Source organism: Erythrolamprus reginae, chromosome 3 (assembly GCF_031021105.1).
Source record: "Erythrolamprus reginae isolate rEryReg1 chromosome 3, rEryReg1.hap1, whole genome shotgun sequence".
In the NCBI taxonomy this organism is placed as follows: Eukaryota; Metazoa; Chordata; class Lepidosauria; order Squamata; family Dipsadidae; genus Erythrolamprus; species Erythrolamprus reginae.
In genome coordinates this window covers 198017361-198038778 of record NC_091952.1, presented here as the reverse complement: position 1 = coordinate 198038778, position 21418 = coordinate 198017361, and the positions used below count along the sequence as shown (strand labels likewise).

Below are 21418 nucleotides of genomic sequence, written 5' to 3'. Positions count from 1 at the left end.
GTACCTCTACATACAAATGCCTCTACTTACGAATATTTTTTTTGCCTCTTCTCAAGAACCATTTTCTACTTACAAACCCCAGCCTCCAAAACTGTAACCGGAAAAGGCAAGGAGAAGCCTCCATGGGGCCTCTCTAGGAATCTCCTGGGAGGAAACAGCACCTCCTCCCTGTGGCTTCCCCAATCGCACGCATTATTTGCTTTTACATTGATTCCTATGGGAAAAATTGCTGCTTCTTACAAAGTTTTCTATTTAAGAACCTGGCCACAGAACGAATTAAGTTCGTAAGTACTTCTTTCTGAGACAGCTTGTGCTATTCTGCAAATAGTGCAGACCATTGTCATAATGTGTCATGATGTTTTATAACACCTTCAGAAAGTTGCTGAGAACGTCAGCATGAGAACGATGTGCTCTATTTGGAGCAGAGCAGAGGTCGTCTTGGAAAGAAGCCTCAGCAGCAGCAGGAGCAAGATAGTGGAAGTCAGCAGCAGGCTTGCAGAGTACATGGTGTTGGAAGTGGATGACGCTTTGCCCTGGGGACATGGACCACAGTTTGAGGCAGTTCTCCTTTTGATGACAGTGGTACTAGGGCTAAAGTAGAGGCCTGTGGAGGAATGACCAGCTGAATGTTTTGAAGGCTCCAGATCAGTAGTGGGTTTTCAAAACCCTTTACTACCAGTTCGAGTGCATGCGCACAATGCTTTTGTGCATGCGTGACTGGTTCTTACAACTGGGCAGAACCAGGAGCAACCCACCGTTGCTCCAGACCTGTAGTTCAATACCAGTGTCACTACTACTGAGGAAGACCACTGTACAGGGCAGCCAAAAGGGCAGAGATGGGAGGAAATAGGCCAGTGAGAAAACACCCCTGCAATTGAAAGGACTTCCAGTTGCCTGAATTTTGCAATTCAATTCGGTAAATGGCCATAACTTTGGGAACCAGACATTAGTAGCATTCACTCAGTGCTGCAGTAACTTCAAATGGACACTGAACAAATGGTGGTTAACCAAGAAGTACCTCTGTTTGGTATCTGTATTTTGGTCTGGTACACTTCACAGGGCTAATAGTATCTGCTCTGCTGATTTGGTCTGGCAGAGTTGGTACAATCCATATTCCTTTGATTAACCAATGTCATCTATTAAGGTCTTTGAAGTACTAAATTATTTAATTACTAGAGTGCAAATGGCTTACCTGGATCATTGAGAACATATCTAAATGCTCTGGTTTAACTTCCTGACTTTCTTGCCAAGCAGCTTTTCCCACCATAGTATGGTTCAAATATGCTGGATTAGAAAACCCATCCTTCTAAGCTTCTAAGTAGATATTCTTGAAATACACATCTAACACAAGTTCGTGTTATGTCATTTTTCACAGTTACATGCCAATTTGACCAATTGTAAACTAGTATTACAACTGGTAGAATTGTCATATTGTCTAAAACATGGGTAATATCAGGCAAGGAAATTCCTTTAAAGAATTAGCATTGCAATGTGTTTTTTTTAAAAAATAGCATTTTTAATTTAACCACAGAAGAAACCTAGCATTAATTTCTTCTTATGTCATATAAATATTTTAATTAATTGGATTATTTATTATTTGTTTTCACTTGTTGTGAGCCGCCCCGAGTCTTCGGAGAGGGGCGGCATACAAATCCAAATAATAAATAAATTAATAAATTAATAAATAAATATGCATATTCAAGAGGATTTTATTCTGCAGAGAATAAATACTTAGGATAGGAAGAAAGGTTCCAAAAATATAAATATGATAAATAATCACAAGCATTTTAATTATTTGGTGAATATTTGGTGGAAGTAGCATGTGTATGTAATGGAAACCCTTGTTGAAAGGGGGACAAAATTCCAGGACACCACCAATAATAATTTAGTGAAATGAGACAGAAGTGCTGCCAACCAGGGTTTGCTCACTTGAAATTCTAGGCCACGTGTAAAGATTAATAATAGGTGGCCTTTGGGGGAACTCTCAGATCCATTCTAATGTTTTACTTATTACTTTATTATCTCAAATGTCCATAACTGGCTTTTTTTTCATTTTGCCCTTTGTTCATAATATGGGCTAGTAATTGAGTTCATATTTTTCACCCAACCTTTCAGCTGTAATTAATATTTTATTATATCAGATTTTTATCGCTAAATAGCCTAGCAGCAGGATATTGAGTTGCATATATGGGTTTTTAAGTTCCAGTGACTTACTGATGCCAGGTTACTTTGCTGTAATGAGTTATGGTTGAGAGGACACAAAATGCATTTATGGTTCCCAGCTAATATTCCAAAGCAATTTATGACTGATCTTATCAAGATCACAGTCAGACCGAGAGAAATTAAAGTAATGTAAATGGAATATTCATCAGTTGAGATCCATTCATCATATACAGTATATGGAATGTGATCAAAAAGGTGAAAAAGTATATGGAAGGATAGTTATAACTTGTGTGTGTGCGTGCATGTGCGCATGCCATTTTCCGAACAAAATCTGGTTAGGTCAAGTATATTTTATGTTGTGATTAAAAAACCTTTTTATTATGTAGTAAAGAATAATTGTCTTACCAATATAATACATTTTGAACAAATAACTGTTGATGTTCATCTCATATGTAAATCAAAATGAACTTCACATGTTTACTGTATAGTAGACTTTCGATGTAATAGTAGACTTTCTATGTAAATAGTAGACTGTATAGTAGACTTTCTATGTAAATCAAAATGAACTTCACATGCTTACTGTATAGTAGACTTTCGAGTCTACGGAGAGGGGCGGCATACAAATGTAATTAATAATAATAATAATAATAATAATAATAATAATAATAATAAGAAGAAGAAGAAGAAGAAGAAGAAGAAGAAGAAGAAGAAGAAAGAAATTGATTTCAAGATACCAGTATTCAAAATACAATTAAATATATTAACGGATACTATTATGTTATATTTTAGATGCGGTCATAATATTCTCCAGGTCTAATACTAATATCAGTAACTAATTTTCAGAACACAGAAAATCCACACTTTTTGTTACATAAGTTTCCTATGGAGCAGAGTCTATTTTAGCCATTTAATGTTTTGTGGTAAAATAATCTATGACTGTTGTATTTTGTTTGTATTTTGTACTTTAGTGACTTTGTACCCATGGTGATAAATCCTATTACATATTTCTTCCTAGTGATATGGTTTGAATTATCCATTTCTTTATTTGGTGTTGGGCTTACTTTTTCTTGCAATTGTAAGCCTGTTACAACTGACTTTAAATTGCTCATAAAACTCATTTTTTCAAACAAGGAGCAGAACTTAAATAATAATAAAAGAAAATTATATATCTAAACACAAACATTCATACTTCAGTGAAGACTAGTCCCCAAATGACATTGCATAAGTCTGGAATTTTAAAAATGGGATTTTACACTTTACATATGTTGCATTTATTGGAACAGGAGCTATAAAAAGATTTGGTCTAAACTGAAGAATCTGGGAATTTTTTTGGACCATAATATAATTATCCTGTGTCAAGACATGCTTCCTGCTTTCCTTATATGAGCAGAAGACTGTTGTAACTTCCTTTTCTGTTAAAGGGCAAAATGATTAATTTTTGACAGATATAGTGCAGTCCAGAATAATTAAATATTAAAATGTATGTATCACATTGAGCTATGAAAATACTCTTGCATTCCATGTACTTAGCAAAAACATATTATACAGAACAGAAAGATACACAGCTTTGATTCTCCCCAGGCTCTGCTGCAATCAAGATATAATATAAATTAGCAAGCATTTTTCTTCCCTGAGGAAGTAAATAATTGGTCTCAGTCTTATTGTAAATGCCCTCCTGACAACACAAAGGCAAAAAAATGCCTTCACCTTCCATTGACAATCCATTTTCCTTAACAGTAGAACCACAGGGATTGTCTGTCTGTGTGCATAGGAACACTTGCTTGGATCTTTTCTTGGCAGAAAATCCCCTTTGTAAATTGTAATTTAAATCTTTGGAAATATTCCTTGAAATGGTTGGATGGTCCCAAAGAAGCTTAAAGATTTTATTCATGCACTCCTGTAGACACACACACATATACAAACGCACATATAAACATGCTTTCGTTCCATTTGTCCTCCTGTCAAGCTGGAAGTGTTAGAGAATATCTCATCCAAGCTACTGCAGAATTTGTATACAGTATTTCATCTTTAGAGGATGAAATTAAGCTATCTTTTATTTCATCTTGCTATAAGATTCCATGGGTAGTTTTATATGTGGAGTCCATTTGCAGGAAACTAGAGGAAAAATTATAATTTGGCTTACTTCAGAGATTCAGATTGAATGAACAGCATCAGCTTAATTCCATTCGCTGGTGGATATGTTACAAAAGGAAGGTGAAAATAATGGGCTGCAGCATGGATAATTTTGATGAAGCAGATCTTAGTTTGCAAACCTACTTCTTACAACTTCCAAAAGGTTGAGTATCATCTGTGACTGTCAATTTATTTATTTATTGGATTTGTATGCCGCCCCTCTCTGTGGACTCGGGGCGGCTAACAACAGTGATAAAAACAGCATGTAACAATCCAATACTAAAACAACTAAAAAACCCTTATTATAAAACCAGACATACATACAGACATACCATGCATAAATTGTAGAAGCCTAGGGGGAAAGAATATCTCAGTTTCCCCATGCCTGACGGCAGAGGTGGGTTTTAAGAAGCTTACGAAAGGCAAGGAGGGTGGGGGCAATTCTGATCTCTGGGGGGAGTTGGTTCCAGAGGGCCAGGGTCGCCACAGAGAAGGCTCTTCCCCTGGGTTACGCCAAACGACATTGTTTAGTTGACGGGACCCAGAGAAGACCCACTCTGTGAGACCTAATCGGTTGCTGGGATTCGTGCGGCAGAAGGCGGTCCCGGAGATAATCTGGTCCAGTGCCATGAAGGGCTTTATAGGTCATAACCAACACTTTGAATTGTGACCGGAAATTGATTGGCAACCAAGGCAGACTGCGGAGTGTTGGTATGACATGGGCATATTTAGGGAAGCCCATGATTGCTCTCGCAGCTGCATTCTGCACGATCTGAAGTTTCCGAACACTTTTCAAAGGTAGCCCCATGTAGAGAGCATTATAGTAGTCGAGCCTCGAGGTGATGAGGGCATGAGTGACTGTGAGCAGTGACTCCCGGTCCAGATAGGGCTGCAACTGGTGTACCAGGTGAACCTGGGCAAATGCCCCCCTCACCACATCTGAAAGATGTTTCTCTAATGTGAGCTGTGGATCGAGGAGGACGCCCAAATTGCGGACCCTTTCTGAGGGGGTTAGTGATTCCCCCCCCCCCCAGGGTTATGGACGGACAGATGGAATTGTCCTTGGGAGGCAAAACCCACAGCCACTCCGTCTTATCAGGGTTGAGTTTGAGTTTGGTGTAATAGTTAAGAGGGTGGCTTAGAAATCATGGGACTCTGAGTTCTATTCCTGCCGTAGACATGGAAAAAACATAAGGCAGCCATTCTTTCAGAATCCAACCCACCTCACAGATTTGTGCGGGAAAAATAGGAGGAGAAAGTAGTATTATGTATATTCACTACATTGAGTTACTGATAAAGCAATAAAGGTGGCAATACCAAATATAGTACTTATAGAAATATAAGTATAGCATCCCTATACCAGGTCATCCTGGTTAGGATGTTGGAAAGACTTAAGAGGGTAGGAAGTCTAAATGTTTATTTCTAGTCATGACAGCATTTGTTTAATCTTAAACAATCCAATCAACTGTTTAAATCAATATTTAAAGGGGGACGGAGAATCTACTGCCCTTCCAAATAAGGGAGTACAGTACTGATTTTTTTTAAAAGAACAATTATCATTAAATAAAGAGCCGGGGTGGCGCAGCAGGTAGAGTGCTGTACTGCAGGCCACTGAAGATGACTGTAGATCTGTAGGTCAGCGGTTCAAATCTCATCACCAACTCAAGGTTGACTCAGCCTTCCATCCTTCCGAGGTGGGTAAAATGAGGACCCGGATTGTGGGGGCAAATATGCTGGCTCTGTTAAAAAGTGCTATTGCTAACATGTTGTAAGCTGCCCTGAGTCTAAGGAGAAGGGCGGCATAAAAATCAAATCCAATAAGAAAGAAAGAAAGAAAGAAAGAAAGAAAGAAAGAAAGAAAGAAAGAAAGAAAGAAAGAAAGAAAGAAAGATGTGAAGTGCAAAATAATGGGCTATTATAATAGTTAACCATCTCAAAGATATGTTTGCACGGGAAAGAAAATTTCAATCAATTACAATTTTCTGAAAAGCAAAATACATTTTCTTCACATTGTACTGGAAGAATTAGTAACGGATGAGATCCATAAATCTAGATCAGGGCTACTGTTATCATTTTAAAGGCAATGTAGTTGCTTCTAATAGTAGGTGCCATGGGTTGGGAAATAGATTGCCAGTATCCCTGAAGCTCATCACTCAAGTACAGTGAAGGCTACATTCCCATCACTCTAGTTGCCGCCTCTGTGAAGGCCAGGAAGTCATTTTTCTCTTGGTCTCATGCAATCTTTCACAAGATATGCCAAATCTAGACTGTCTGAAAATCAATAAGATACTGGTGAATTATTTTCTTTTCCATGTTTATTTCTGTGCTGAGATATTTTAAGTATTCATGGAGAGATATTTGCTCTAGATAAATTACTCTTTCATAATGAATTTGAATTTGTTAGCACACTTCTATTAGTCATAGCAAAAGGGGAAAAAAGTCCCTGTGGATTTTACTCCACTAGTCATTACCAACTATAAGGGATGAAGATCATCCCCATTTCATGGCCATAGCTAGTGCTGTCTAAAGACAATTCCGCAATATGTGGCCTTGATGTCCCAGAGTACCGTTTCCTCCCCACGAAAGTGGTATCTATTTATCTTCTCACATTTGCATGCTTTGGAACTTTGCTGGTACATGTTGCATGACGCTCAGGTGTCAAACCTAGGTTGCCAGTTTCAAGCTTACCAGCCCAGCGTCTTAACCACTGAACCATCCCACCGCTCCCTATTAGTTGTAAGACATAATAATAGAACCCGGAAGGTCCTTTGTACTCAGTTGCCTTGAAGGTGGAGAACCCTTTTTTGTGTTAATTAGGATAAATGCTGTCAATCATTGTTGAAGTCATATAATCTAGGTGAATTTTATTTCTGACCCATTGCAATAGGTGAAATGCTAAATGTGCTAAAAGAACTAGTGCAGCTTTAGTCATCTGGGAAATTATTACAGTAGAAAAAAAATATAGAGATATGGTTCAATGGTTACCAGAGTCATATTTTCTTAATATATATCTCACCAGAAAGTACTGTATGTCCATTAATAGGATTTAAAAAGAGTGCTCACGTTATGAATGTAACTCAAAATATTTTGTAACATTCATTAACAACACGAACTCATTTGTACAGATTTAAAACTTATAACTCATAGAATAGAGTGAAATTAACACTGACTTAGGTGCTTATAAGGTGATAATTTACATCAGGAAGACAGTCTTGTGTGAAAATGGGACAACAGACAGGATTTAGCAATTTTTCATTACCACTTGGACGTTGATAAAGGGGAACAGAAAAAGAGCTTTGTGACCTTTGAGTGCTTAAATTATTAAAGAGCAAATAGATTTGAGGTCTGGTTGGCTGTAGATCTAATTTGTCTTTTTAGGCTAAAGATAAAAATATATTTTGGGTTTGAAATTGCTTTAATCAACTTGCTTCGTTCTTTAATGTATCTCAGGATAAATTCACATGTATAAAGTGCAGCATACATATACCTCTTTACCTGAAGGTTATCTTTCCACATTTTTTAAACTGCAGACTGAATCTTATAATTCAGAAAAGTATAACATTGAAAGGATAACTGTATTTTTCTACATCTTTAAGAGCAATATGTCAAGTTAGTTCATGTTCAAATTTAAACCAAATTCTAATGGTCTTTATTGCCATTTTCTTAAGTCATTCAATGTTCTGAAGCTAAATAATTGAATACATTATCAGCATCATTGATGTCTTACCTGATTATGTTTCTGGTTCAAACTCTGGAACCAGCTCCCCCCAGATATCAGAGTTGCCCCCGCTCTCCTTGCCTTTCGCAAGCTCCTTAAAACCCACCTCTGCCGTCAGGCATGGGGAAATTGAAATTTTCCCTTCCCCCTAGGCTTATAGAATTTATACATGGTATGCTTGTATGTATGATTGGTTCTTTAAATTGGTTTTTTTTAGATTATTTTTAATATTAGATTTGTTCACATTGTCTTTTTTATTGTTGTTAGCCGCCCTGAGTCTTCGGAGAGGGGCGGCATACAAATCTAATAAATACAAATATACTTCAATCAAGTATGCAGGGTTTTTGAAGAAAGATTTGAATTATTACCTGCAGGTTGAGAGATTTAAAACATCCCATTTTCTCATGTACAATTAACTGTCTTTAAGACTAACAGAAACATCTCTTCCTGGTCAGATTTAATAACACAGGAAAATTCCCTTCACTAGTAGAGTTCATCTTTGAAAATGGGGTTGAGGTTGGGGAATGAGGATAATATAGGTAGTCCTCATTTAGCAAGAATAATTCATTTTATCAGTAGAACATTAAATAGTGGTTAAGAGAAATCAAGACTGTGCTTACAATCTTATTTTAGCTGTCCTTTGCTTTACAGACCTACAAAAGACATCAATACGTATTGTATTTTGTATTGTATAACCTGTGTTGTATGTCATAGCTATAGAACTATTTAGCATAAATTTTAGTTCTTATGATTTAATAATTAGGTTATTTTCAAGAATTTTAAATTAACTCCATTTTCCCCCATATCTTGTCTTTTCAATCTTTGCCTAGTGTCTACCAAATAGTGGTTGAGGAGGAACGCTCTCGCAGAACCAAGAAAACCACAGAAATTCTGAAATGCTACCCTGTGCCAATTCACTTCCAGAACACTTCAATTCTTAATTCCCAGTATTATTTTGCAGCCGAGTTTCCAGCCCACAGCATTCAAATGGCTCAACCTTTCACTATTGGTGACAACAAAACCTACAGTGGCTTTTGGAATACGCCTCTTCTTCCTCATAAAAGTTACAGCATTTATTTTCAAGCTGTCAGCAGAGCGAATGGGGTAAGCCCAAGAGCACAACTTTAGTGTTGTATCCAGTCCATGCAGTCCTACTTTATGCCAAAAATGAAAAAAAAAGTTCTCTCTCTCTCCTCCCTCCACCCCCTCTCTTTCTCTCTCACACACACCTAATCTACCTATCTAATCGTCATTGTTTGGAACCATAGTTCCCTCTAAGCTGAGCAGTGAGCAATCGCTCACTTAAAAATCATCATCAACTCAGAGTTTTCCAAACCTGCCCAGAAGCCGAGAGGGAAAGAGTGAGAGGGAAGGAGAGAGAGAGGAAGAGAGGAAGAGAGAGAAACAGATAGAAAAAAGAGAGGAAGGAAAAGAGAAAGAAAAAGAATGGGAGTAAGGAAGAGAGAAAGAAAATCAAAATCTAGTTTGAAACTAGCTGAACTATTTAAGTGGCATTTTGATATTGATAGAGTTGCCGTATTATGAGCTCACTGTTACAGACACACAGTACAGTATTTTATTTTGAAATTCTCTGAGGCAAAACAGGGTGGGTTTTTTATTTGTTTGTTTGTTCGTTTGTTTGTTTGTTTGTTTGTTTGTTCGTTCGTTCGTTCATTTATTTATTTATTTATTTATTTATTTATTTATTTATTTATGTATTATTTCTGTGCCGCCCAGTCCCAAAGGGACTGCTGCTCAGACACTATACTTTTCCGCCCACCCCCCCAAAAAATTAGAGGGAACACTGTTTGGAACAGAAATAAAACAGGGTAGACTTTAATAGTTACATCAACGGAAAAAATAGGAGAAAAAATCGGTTCGAAATTTTCTTATTTATACTCTTTTTAATTTCCCTTACTAAATTGTCCATTAGCTGCTCCTTGGCTTTTTCAAATATATTATCTCACTACCTCATGAGGGAAGTGTTGTTCCCTCATGGTTATGTTGATATAAACCTTGGGGCCTCCCCCCCTCAAATAATAAAACAAACAAAGCAAATTAAGCCAAAGTACAAAAATATGTAAAAGATCCTCCTTTGAAGGTCATATCTTATTTAACAAAATCTAGAATTATTTTCCATTTTCTGGGCATACCTACAAGAGCCCTTCATTTCTTGATAAGCTTCAGTTGTTTCCCTTGACAGAAAAGAAATGGGCCATGTCTTACAATGCATTGATAGTGCAGAAATGTGAGATATCATTGATTTTTGTTTGCTTCCCTTACATTGTCTGGTATATTACCTTGAACTATCTAACTGACTGTAAAAGAAATAAAATATCCCAAGGTAAATTTTGTCAAAAAAAGTATAATGGCTAATATCTCATTCATGTTCTAGTTTAAATGTTAAGTGAAGTATTGATGTTATATGTATACATTTTCATTCATTTAATTTTAACAGGGGCAATGAACTAAATTAGAAACATAAAAACATAGAAGATTGATGGCAGAAAAAGACCTCACGGTCCATCTAGTCTGCCCTTATACTATTTCCTGTATTTTATTTTAGGCTGGAAATATGTTTATTGCAGGCATGTTTAAATTCAGTTACTGTGGATTTACCAACCATGCCTGCTGGAAGTTTGTTCCAAGCATCTACATTTCAGTATTCAGTAAAATAATATTTTCTCATGTTGCTTTTGATCTTCCCCCCAACTAACCTCAGATTGTGCCCCTTTGTTCTTGTGTTCACTTTCATATTAAAAACACTTCCCTCCTGAACCTTATTTAACTCTTTAACATATTTAAATGTTTTGATTATGTCCCCCCTTTTCCTTCTGTCCTCCAGACTATTCAAATTGAGTTCATTAAATCTTTCCTGATAGGTTTTACGCTTAAGACCTTCCACTATTTTTGTAGCCCATCTTTGGACCTGTTCAATTTTATCAATATCTTTTTGTGGGTGAGGTCTCCAGAATGGAACACAATATTCACAGTATAACTAGAGAGGCCATGGTTAAGCATGATAATATTAAATAAAATTGGCATGGTTTTTTAGCATAGTGGTGGTTTAACACACACCCCAAAATAAACACTTTGTTATTTTGCTGGATGTAAATCAGCTAGTAATCATTGCTTTTTTATCTACTATAGGAAACAAAAATTGACTGCGTCAGAGTTGCTACTAAAGGTATGTTCCTATTGTGTAGTTCTTCTTAGCTTTAAATATGTACCAGATTATTTATATATTGTTAAAAAGATTTACAAACTCCTTTCATGATATTACATATAGATTATTTAAAAGTATAAGAAATGGAAATGTTAACCTTATAGAAGCCATAGTCTTATAATATGCGCATATTATTTTTTTCCATTTTCCATTTGTGGCTTTCTGATACTGCTGTTTGCCTAATGTTAAGGATGCTAGGAACATCACTTTTAACAACAGCAATAAAAGTATAATATTGTAACAATGCATTTAAATTTCAGAATTCATTTTTGACAACTTTGATCAAATGCTAGAAATGCTCAGAAAACAGACTAATTCACACCATCTGGAACATTCTGTGAAAAATAGATCTATAGAACTATAATTGCAATAAACTGTTTAGAAAAAGACTTTGAACACTATTTATAACAATTCCTTACATTGTGTTGCAAAGAATTTTCCTTAATTTATGCTTCAAAATTGAAACCTGGCTTTTCAGGTATTACCAGTAGTGTTGGGCAAACTGAACCTGCAAAGTTCGGGTTCGTACCAAACTTTGCATGGTTTGGTATACCGAACCCTACCCGAATTTTTGCAAACGTTCGCCAAAAGTTCAGGTTCATGTTTGGGAGAGCGCCAGGAAGTGCCGCCGCCCAGCGGTCACCTTCAGAAACAGCTGGGGAGCTGTCGGCCAGTCAGGAGGCGAAAAAGGAGGTGGGGAATCCCACGAGGAGATTCCGGGGGCAGAGCTTTGACGTCACTGAGACGTCCTTCCTAGCCAGCTGAAATGGGGACTCTAGGAAGGACTTCTCAGAGACGTCAAAGCTCCACCCCTGGAATCCCCTCATGGAATTCCCCACCTCCTTTTGCGCCTCCCGACTGGCCAACAGCTCCCCGGCTGTTCTGGGAAGTGCCACCGCCCAGCTGTCACCTTCAGAAACAGCCGGGGTGCTTCTCGGCAGTCTCCCGAACACCGAACCTGGAAGTTCGGCAAACGTTCAGGTTCGGGAGAGCGCTGGGAAGCGTCCCGGCTGTTCCAGAAGGTGACAGCTGGGCGGCGGCACTTCCTGACACTTTCCTGAACGCCAAACTCGAAAGTTCAGTAAAAGTTCGGGTTCGGGTTTGGGTACCAAGGCCAAACTTTAAAAAAAAATTGGGTGCCGAACCCAAACCCGAACTTCATTGGGTTCGCCTAACACTAATTACCAGAGAAATGTTCTTAGGATAAATGGGATCAGAAAGCCCGAGATATGAATTGTTGTACGTACTATTTTCTTTTTTTAATTTTAACATTCTTAGCACATTTCAAACAACATTGCTTACATTAGTGCTACATATTTTATACATTATTATAACATATTATTTTGCCATGATTATATGGCTGATAGTCATTTTTATTGAAAAATATAGACAATTAATTGATTTTGGGTATTCTTCATGATTATATAATCCATATAATTGTTAGCACAAAGAACACAACTGATAGCAATGAACAATAATGAAGTTTCTTCCATATATTATTGTTAGTCAAGTGGAATTTTGTTTAACTTCAGAGTTAAATAATTAATCAAGAAGAAGAATTTGGTCCAATTTATTATAAATGGATGAAATATTAACAGTTGTAATCTGTATCTTATTTAGAAGTTATTCTGCCAACTGTTTCATCTTTTGGTAGCTGAACCTTTTTATTCTTATGCTTATCAGAACAAGAAATCTTGTTTGCACTGAAGTTGGTACCATAGCAACAAATAATATCAAAGTAGTCTCTTAGTGAAAGGGAAAAGATAAAATTCAACTTTCATTTAAAACACATGCTAGTTCTTTTTGTATTATAAAGGCATCCTTGTGGCTATTTTATAAAACTTTTGAAAAGCCTGTAGAGTTCTCAGGGATATAGGACTGGGATCTAATGTATAGCACTTGTTTGGCAATTCCCTTCCAGAATGGCAGTAATTAAGGCCAGAACTATTTTTTTAGCCAAGTTTTTGAACAAAGGCTGGCCACTTGGTATCTATCTGCTGTCCTATTAATTGTAATGCACACACCAGTAAATGGCGTCCCCTGACCTCAGACATGACTTACATATATGAAATTGACTGAAATTTAATGATTCAAAATAATTCTGCAGAACTATATTCCTATAGTTGACCAATTGTTATCCTTTGTAATGCAGTTATTTAAAATATTTTAATGGTGTTTTTAATCCCTGTGATACATTTTCACAATGCAAATAATGTCTGAATAGGCATTTAACCTATGGAGGAACAAGAACACCAGACATAAATTAAAAAAAAGTGTTACAATACAGGAATTATTTTTTACATAAATCTTAGTAATAACATTTATTCTTTACTATATCCTGGTAATAAGTCTGCAAGGGAAACAGAAGCAAGCTTTATGGAAAGAATGTTTATAAACAAATAACTGGGATAACATAAGATTTCTCCAAGAAACTTCATTTAATATGTCTTCTTCACCTATATTTTGAAATTTTAGTTGTTTATGGCAGGCTGACTGCAATGAAGATAGGATAATTATATTATCTGGTTACACTGTGATTTAAATAGCAATTACATTTGAATAATAGTTTTTGATGAATCCTCGCTTTCTGACTGCCTCATTTAGCAACCATTTGAAGTTAAAAAATAGCTTCCTCAATTTTTTTCCCAAAGTCCTCAACTTTATCACTATCACAGCATCTCAGGGTCAAACCATTGCTATGTGTGTTTCACAAAAGGCTTGTGACAACCAGAGTTAATAGAGAAAACAGATGTTAAATAGTAGGTTGTTGTCACATAATCTTTCAATTAGCAACAGCAATACTTCACTTAACAACCAAAGGAGGAATAAAATCATAAGTGATTTTTCACTTAACGATCACGATGTCCCAATTGTTGTTGCTAAGCGAAGAGCGCCCATATATAAAATATTAGTAACTTTTAGCAATTGGTGATGTGTGTATGTGGACCTTTAAGTAATCTTGTTCTATCAAGAATTCCCCACAGTTTTTGTGGCAGGATTTTTGGATGAGATTTGCCATTGCCTCCTTCCTAGATTTGAGAGTTGACTGGCTCAGAGTCACCCAGTCAGGTTTGTGCATACAGTGATCCCTCGATTAGCACGGTCTCGATTAGCGCGAAACGCTGCAACGCGGTTTTTCAAAAAATATTAATTAAAAAAATAAAATATTAAAAAATAAAAAATAAGTCCACGCTAGTTCTCTCTCTCTTTCTCTCCCTGTTGCCGGCGTGGTATATGAGAGAGAAAGAGAGAGGCAGAGGTCGGGCGCATTACCGGGAGGTGGAGGCGGCGTGGGGACGCTGGGTGCCGGGGACACCGAGGAGGGGGTGGACGTGGCCTCTCAGCTGCAGAGCCGAACAAGGGCGGAGGCAACGGCGGAGTCCGGCGCTGGGGCCATGCGGGGCCGCTCATCCAGGGGGGCGTGGACTGGCAAGTCGCCCTCCTTTCTCTTTCTTTCTCCAAGCTGCAATACGGCAAGCGGCAAGTGATCTTGGGGTTTCCCCTTTGCCTGGGCGGCGGGAAGACCAAGGGAAGGTTCCTTCAGCCGCCCAACACCTGATCCGCTCCGCAGCGTGGCAACGGGGAAACCCCATCTTCGGCTCCTCGCTGCTTCCGCGCTGCGGAGCAGATCAGCTGTTGGGCGGCTGAAGGAACCTTCCCTTGGTCTTCCCCGCCGCCCACACGCAAACTCCACCATCTGCGCATGTGCGGCCATGAAAAAAATGGCGCACATGCGCAGATGGTGTTTTTACTTCCGCATCCAGTATAACGCGGAAATCGGTTAGCGCGGGAGGTCTTGGAACGTAACCCCTGCGCTAACCGAGGGATCACTGTAAAGCACAACTAGAATTCACTATCTCCCTGTTCCCAGCATAGTGCCTTAACCCTATACTAAATTGGCTCTTTATTTATTACAAAATTTTCATTTAAATGTAAGATTTGAATATTAACAGTAAGTAAATCTTTGTGTTTGTTTCTTGCACATCATATTCTGTGTATTACAATTTTACTAAACATATAATGTCGGTAGCAGAAATGTTAAAGATAAGTAACCCGGTTAGTATGGAAAATATCTTTTCAGATAGCATTTGATTTGTACGGTTCTTATCCCTTTGTTGCTTGCCAAAACCTTTTTTGCTTGCCAAGTGTGTTTTGTGCCCCTAGTCAGTTATGTTAACTTATTTTAGCTGTCTTGTGGGTTCCCCCGCCCCAAACAAATGATTTCAGGTTAGCAATTTGGAATTATAGCAATAGCATTTAGATTTATATATCACTTTCATAGTGTTTTGCAGCCCTCTCTAAGCAATTTACAGAGTCAGCATATTTATTTTATTATTTATTTATTTATTATTTTATTCGACTTCTGTGCCGCCCAGTCCCGAAGGACTCAGGGCGGCTTACAACAATATAAAAATACAAGTACAGTGATCCCTCGATTTTCGCGATCTCGATCTTCGCGAAACGCTACACCACGGTTTTTCCAAAAATAATAAATTAAAAATACGTCCGTGTTTTTTTTGCTATACCACGGTTTTTCCCACCCGATGACGTCATATGTCATCACCGAGAGTCACTTTAGTAATTTAAAAATTACGCCATCCATTTCCAAAGGGGAGAAAGATTGATTTCGCCTGAGAGAAACTGCTCCCCCCCACACACACACAAGCCCTCCCCGGGACCTGCACACGAAATTCGCGGCGCCCCCCCCTTCGTTGGAACCCCCAGTTCCCCCTCTTTTTTTGCCCCCCTCCCGCCTCATCGCTTGGCTGCGGGGTCCGCCAGGTTTGCATTTCTCACATAAATTTCACCAAGAATGGGAAAACACGCGTTGGATGGTCAAAAAAACAAACCCCGGAACGAGCTATTATTGGGCGACGAGGGAGATGTATTTAAAAGGCTAAAAAGGAAGGGATGGAAATTACATTACTTAGCCGGTGAGAGGGGTGGATCGGGCGGGCGGGCGAGCAGCGAGCGGGCGGTAGCGGCGAGGGCGCCGGAGGCGCTGGGGGGGGCGGGGGCAGCCGGCATTCAAAGCAATCTGTCGGCTTCCGCACTTTCGTCGCTCCCCGCCTCCACCATCTGCGCATGCGCGGCCATGAAAAAAAGGCACGCATGCGCAGATGGTGCTTTTACTTCCGCACCACTATACTGCGGAAAATCGATTATCGCGAGAGGTCTTGGAACGTAACCCTCGCGATAATCGAGGGATCACTGTACAGTAAAAAAGAAATCAAATATGGAAAATCTAAAAATATAAAGCCCAGTTAAAAACCCATAATCAGTCCAGGCAACACACATACATAGGCTTCAATTCAATTTGGTCATGACAGATGTCAGTTTCATGGTCCCCAGACCTGCTGGCAGAGCCAGTACGGACATTGGGGGGGGAGTTGGTTCCATAGAGCCAGGGCAGCCACAGAGAAGGTCCTCCCCTGCAGTCCCACCAACCTGCATTGCTTAGTTGACAGAAGCTGGAGGAGGTCAATCCTGTGTGATCTTATTGGTCTCTGAGAAGTATGTGGCAGGAGATGACTCCGTAGATAGTCTAGCCCTAAGCTATGCAGGGCTTCATAGGTAATAACCAACACCTTGAATTGTGACTGAAGACTAATTGGTAGCCAGTGCAGCTCACGGAATGTAGGTGTTATATGAGTGTACCGAGGTACACCCATAACGGCTTGTGCAATTGCATTCTGGGCTATTTGCAGTCTCCGAACACTCTTCAAGGGTAGCCCCCTGTAGAGCACATTGCAATAATCAAGACCGGAAGTGATGAGGGCCTGAGTGACTGTGCGTAAAGCCTCCTGGTCCAGATAGGGCCACAACTGGTATCCCAGGTGAACCTGGGCAAAGGTCCCCCTGGCCACAGCCCCAACAGATTGTTTTCCTTTTACCGACTTTGGAAGGATGGAAGGCTGAGTCAACCTTGAGCCACTCAGAATTGAACTCTTAGTGTGAGCAATGAGTTAGCCTGCAGTACTGCATTCTAACTGTTGCACCACCAAGCTTCTTGGTTAGCCTTATTGGTCAAAGGTTGCTTTTATTTCTGCAACTTTAGATATTCATGCCATAATAACAACAAAAATACTCCATTAATTGATTATGTCCATGTCAAGGAAACACTTTTTCTACATAAAACTGAGCAAAAAGGGAACACAAATCTTTTAGTCTTCTATATTTGATAATTCTGGGAATCAGGACACAGTCCTGTTCAGTTTATAAGAGCAACATGCCGTTAATGCTTTTGTTAAGCTTTTGTTAAAATGATTGATTGATTGATTGATTCAGATTACATTTGCAGAAATAAAATATTTATGTCCCAGAATTAGGAGAAAACTAACTACCGGTAACATCCAAACAAGAGGTGTTTACAGCAATATAAGGCAATTATCATTCAATCATAATAATTGAAGTGCTTGTACAAATATGAGAGATTTAACTAAATGCTGTCTATAAATACATTTTTATATGTAGTAATTGCAATGCCAGAGCACCATACCTATCTCCTTTCATGCTTAGGAAATCAGTTATAACAGGATAGAACAAGGAAATTAACAAGATGAAAAGAAGCTTCTCAAATAAATTATTGCAGTTAGAACCTTCAGTGACTTCAGTACATTTGATTACCTGTATCTGACACTGTCCATACTTGTACATTTCTCCTGAGAAGAAAAGTGTAAGTTGTACAGACTCCAAAATTTATTTTCCAAGGATTTGAAACATTATGCATTATAATGGATTGTGCGGAGGCACACATGCTTTCTTCTATCCCTAAATTATTGCCATTAAAGTGAAAAAAGGAGAAAAAAAATGGTTCCAAATGGATTAGTTTAGTTTCATTTGATCCATCAAAAGTATAAATATAGAAAATCATTTTTAGAAAATACTGCTGCTTTTTGCTTTTTATTAGGATTGCTACATATACATAAAAGAGACATTTGAATACGTTGAATTTCTATCATACAACTTACTGAACATTATATTTACCTTTCATTTATAGAAATATGAACAGTTGTTTCATTTACTAATTTTTATTTTTATATTCTATCAATATCTTGTTTTTCCATCAAAAAAATAAATTTGAGTAAGTTGAATTTCTTCAGTACAACTTAATATTGAACATTATATTTACCATACATTTATAGAAATATGGGCAGCAATTTCATTTACTAATTTATATTTTTACATTCTATTAATATCTTGTTTTTCCACCAAAAGGTTCTCCTTCTAGGCTATCAATATAAGAATAAAAATAAAACAAAAAACCCAAATGATATTATAAAACATAATAAATGTTACTCTTTTCTTCTGTATTTTAAAAATAGGTATATTAGCTTCCTAGTTTCTTCCAGCCTATGTTGTTTCTGAAATAGTTATTGGAAATAGCAATAATAAACCTTCAAGTACACTATCACACTTGTGCCAGAGAAATAAAACCATAAATGAAACTATAGTTTTGATATTACTGGAATAGTTCAAACTTTGTTTGTAATAAGTATTCATGCCAGTCATAGAAAGAAATCTAATATTTTTCATTATATTTTATTTAAGTATTTTATCAAGAGTCTTATACAAGTTATTATATCCCAGTGTTTCCAAGTTATGTGGAGATATTTCAAAATATTATAAAATAACAATATTGAACTTTAATGTCTGCACATAGGGAATAAATTCATTTCTTCATTCATTGCTACATACTAATTTTAATCAAACATCTTTGTATAAATTTAAGTTTTCATATAAACCATTCTCTCTTAATTTTCAGGGTTTTTTTTTAAGCCATGCCAGAATTCATATGTAGCATGATAATATTGTGAATGCTGAATGTCGCATTTAAAGTTGCTTTACCCCTATCCCTCCGGCATCAAATACATCATCCATTGCATGTCTAAAGGCTTAGGAACAATTCAGTTTGGAAAAACTTTGAATATATATTTCAAATACTGTATGTCTGCAATTTTTTAAAATCATTCTATTTATAAAAGAGATAATACTTATTTTTCTGACATTATTAGGTTACAGCCAGATTAAAACAAAAGTGCAACCTGTTATTTATATAATAAATTATAGTAGTAGTAGTAGTGTTTATATTCATATACCACTCAATAGATAATGACTTAATTTTAGTTTCATATTCATAGATACTTGTGACAGCTCATAAAATCATTATTACGGAAATATGGCTTTTAAATTATACCTTTTACTTACGGTACCTTATTTATAAATCAAAAACAAGAATGAATTACCATGAGTATTATCATGCAAACATTAAAAATATGCAAGAAAAAGGAAGATACAATATACCCAGAAAAGAAGTTAAGAAAGACATGAATTTTGCAGATAGCCTATATTTGTATGTACTGTACATGTAATATTGAGAAACTTATCCTATTGTTAATAATAACATGGTCTAAATGAGACTTAACCACAAACTGCTGTTTGCAAAAATGTTTCTAGAACATAGAGATAGGAATGGATAGATGGATAGAACTGGGCAATCAGAGCCTGATAGTTTTATATGCATGTAATTGGGCAATCAGAGCCTGATAGTTTTATATGCATGTAATTCATGCATGCATGACAAAAAGGAATAAAATTTCAATCACCTGATCATGTTTATTGTTTTACACACACACACTCTTTCCTGCAGGAATGTCTGCCTTCCATACATTCAAGTGTCTCTGGTGCTACTGTCCAGTTTTGACTCTTAGCCCAGCTAGACATTTTATTTACTATAGATAGTCCTTAATTTATGACAGTAATTGGGACTGCAATTTCTGTCCCTAAAATAAATGCCATCATAAAGTATGACCACCACATTCATAGTTCCCTCTAAGCTGAGCAGTGAGCAATTGCTCACTTAAAAATCATCATCAACTCAGAGTTTTCCAAACCTGCCCAGAAGCCGAGAGGGAAAGAGTGAGAGGGAAGGAGAGAGAGAGGAAGAGAGGAAGAGAGAGAAACAGATAGAAAAAAGAGAGGAAGGAAAAGAGAAAGAAAAAGAATGGGAGTAAGGAAGAGAGAAAGAAAATCAAAATCTAGTTTGAAACTAGCTCAACTAATTAAGTGGCATTTTGATATTGATAGAGTTGCCCTATTATGAGCTCACTGTTATAGACACACAGTACAGTATTTTATTTTGAAATTCTCTGAGGCAAAACAGGGTGGGTTTTTTGTTTGTTTGTTTGTTTGTTTATTTATTTATTATTTCTGTGCCGCCCATTCCCAAAGGGACTGCCGCTCAGACACTATACTTTTCCGCCCACCCCCAAAAAAAATTAGAGGGAACACTGACCACATTGCTTAATAATGGCAATCAAAGCATTCCCCATTTCCATCAATCCAAACCATTTTTGAGCTTAGTATCTCTGAGAACTTTGATTTTTCCAAGGAAAGGGACTAGGTCTGCTTCAACTCCCACCAACTGCTTCCTCCCCACTCTCTGCCTTTTGGCTGCTCTTCATCATACTTGAGAGCAGCAAGCAGCCCAGGACCACGTGGCTCTGGAACTGCTTGCCACCTGGATTTCTTGATATGCCTGAAAACCTCAATTCCCCTCCTCATCCCAGCCGTGTGCTATGACATGAAGCTACAGTAACTCTAGGAAACCAGTCCAGCTTTACTATGTGGTGTGAAGTTGAAGTTATTCAACCATCAGTTCCAGCCCATCAGCATAGCACAAAGCCCCAGGAACCCCTAGTCTGGCCAAACAAGACAGCGCAAAGTTGCAGTTACCCCATAAGCCAGATAGGACTGAGCTCCCTCAGCTCAGTCCTATCTGCAGTTGTCCTCACCACCCCACACTCCCCGCTGTCCTGTGCTCTGCTGACCCAGCTAACCTTCACCATCTTCTTGATCCTGGTGGTGACAAAGCATGCTCACATTGACCCTTTGTGAGACAACTGCTGGCCATGTAATGCCATCTATCTCAGGTTTCAGCAGGAAACCGCCATACATGATCTGGACCAGAAAGCCTGATGAGATCAGCGGCTGCCTAGCAAAGGGCCAGGCCAGACATATTTGGTCAGCAGTGAAACCCTGAAGACAATGAAAGTCTTCAGCTAGGACATAGATATGAGGGGGGAGAGAGATTAGGTGCCCTTGTTATATTATAAACGGATTGTGAAGCCCTCAAATTTTGATTTATGTCTGTGATCTGTTGGGATGCTGCAATGACT

At 37.9% G+C, this 21418-nt stretch overlaps 1 protein-coding gene across 18 annotated transcripts in view; it reads left to right on the top strand.

The window, feature by feature from the left end:
* Nucleotides 1–21418, top strand: part of PTPRM (protein tyrosine phosphatase receptor type M) — a 546727-nt gene that overhangs the window by 322947 nt on the left and 202362 nt on the right. For all 18 annotated transcript variants that reach the window (XM_070747559.1, XM_070747555.1, XM_070747564.1 and 15 more), the window contains exons 12-13: nucleotides 8845–9118; nucleotides 11165–11201. In XM_070747559.1, the coding sequence (XP_070603660.1) occupies nucleotides 8845–9118; nucleotides 11165–11201 (311 nt within the window). The remainder of the gene's footprint in view (nucleotides 1–8844; nucleotides 9119–11164; nucleotides 11202–21418) is intronic.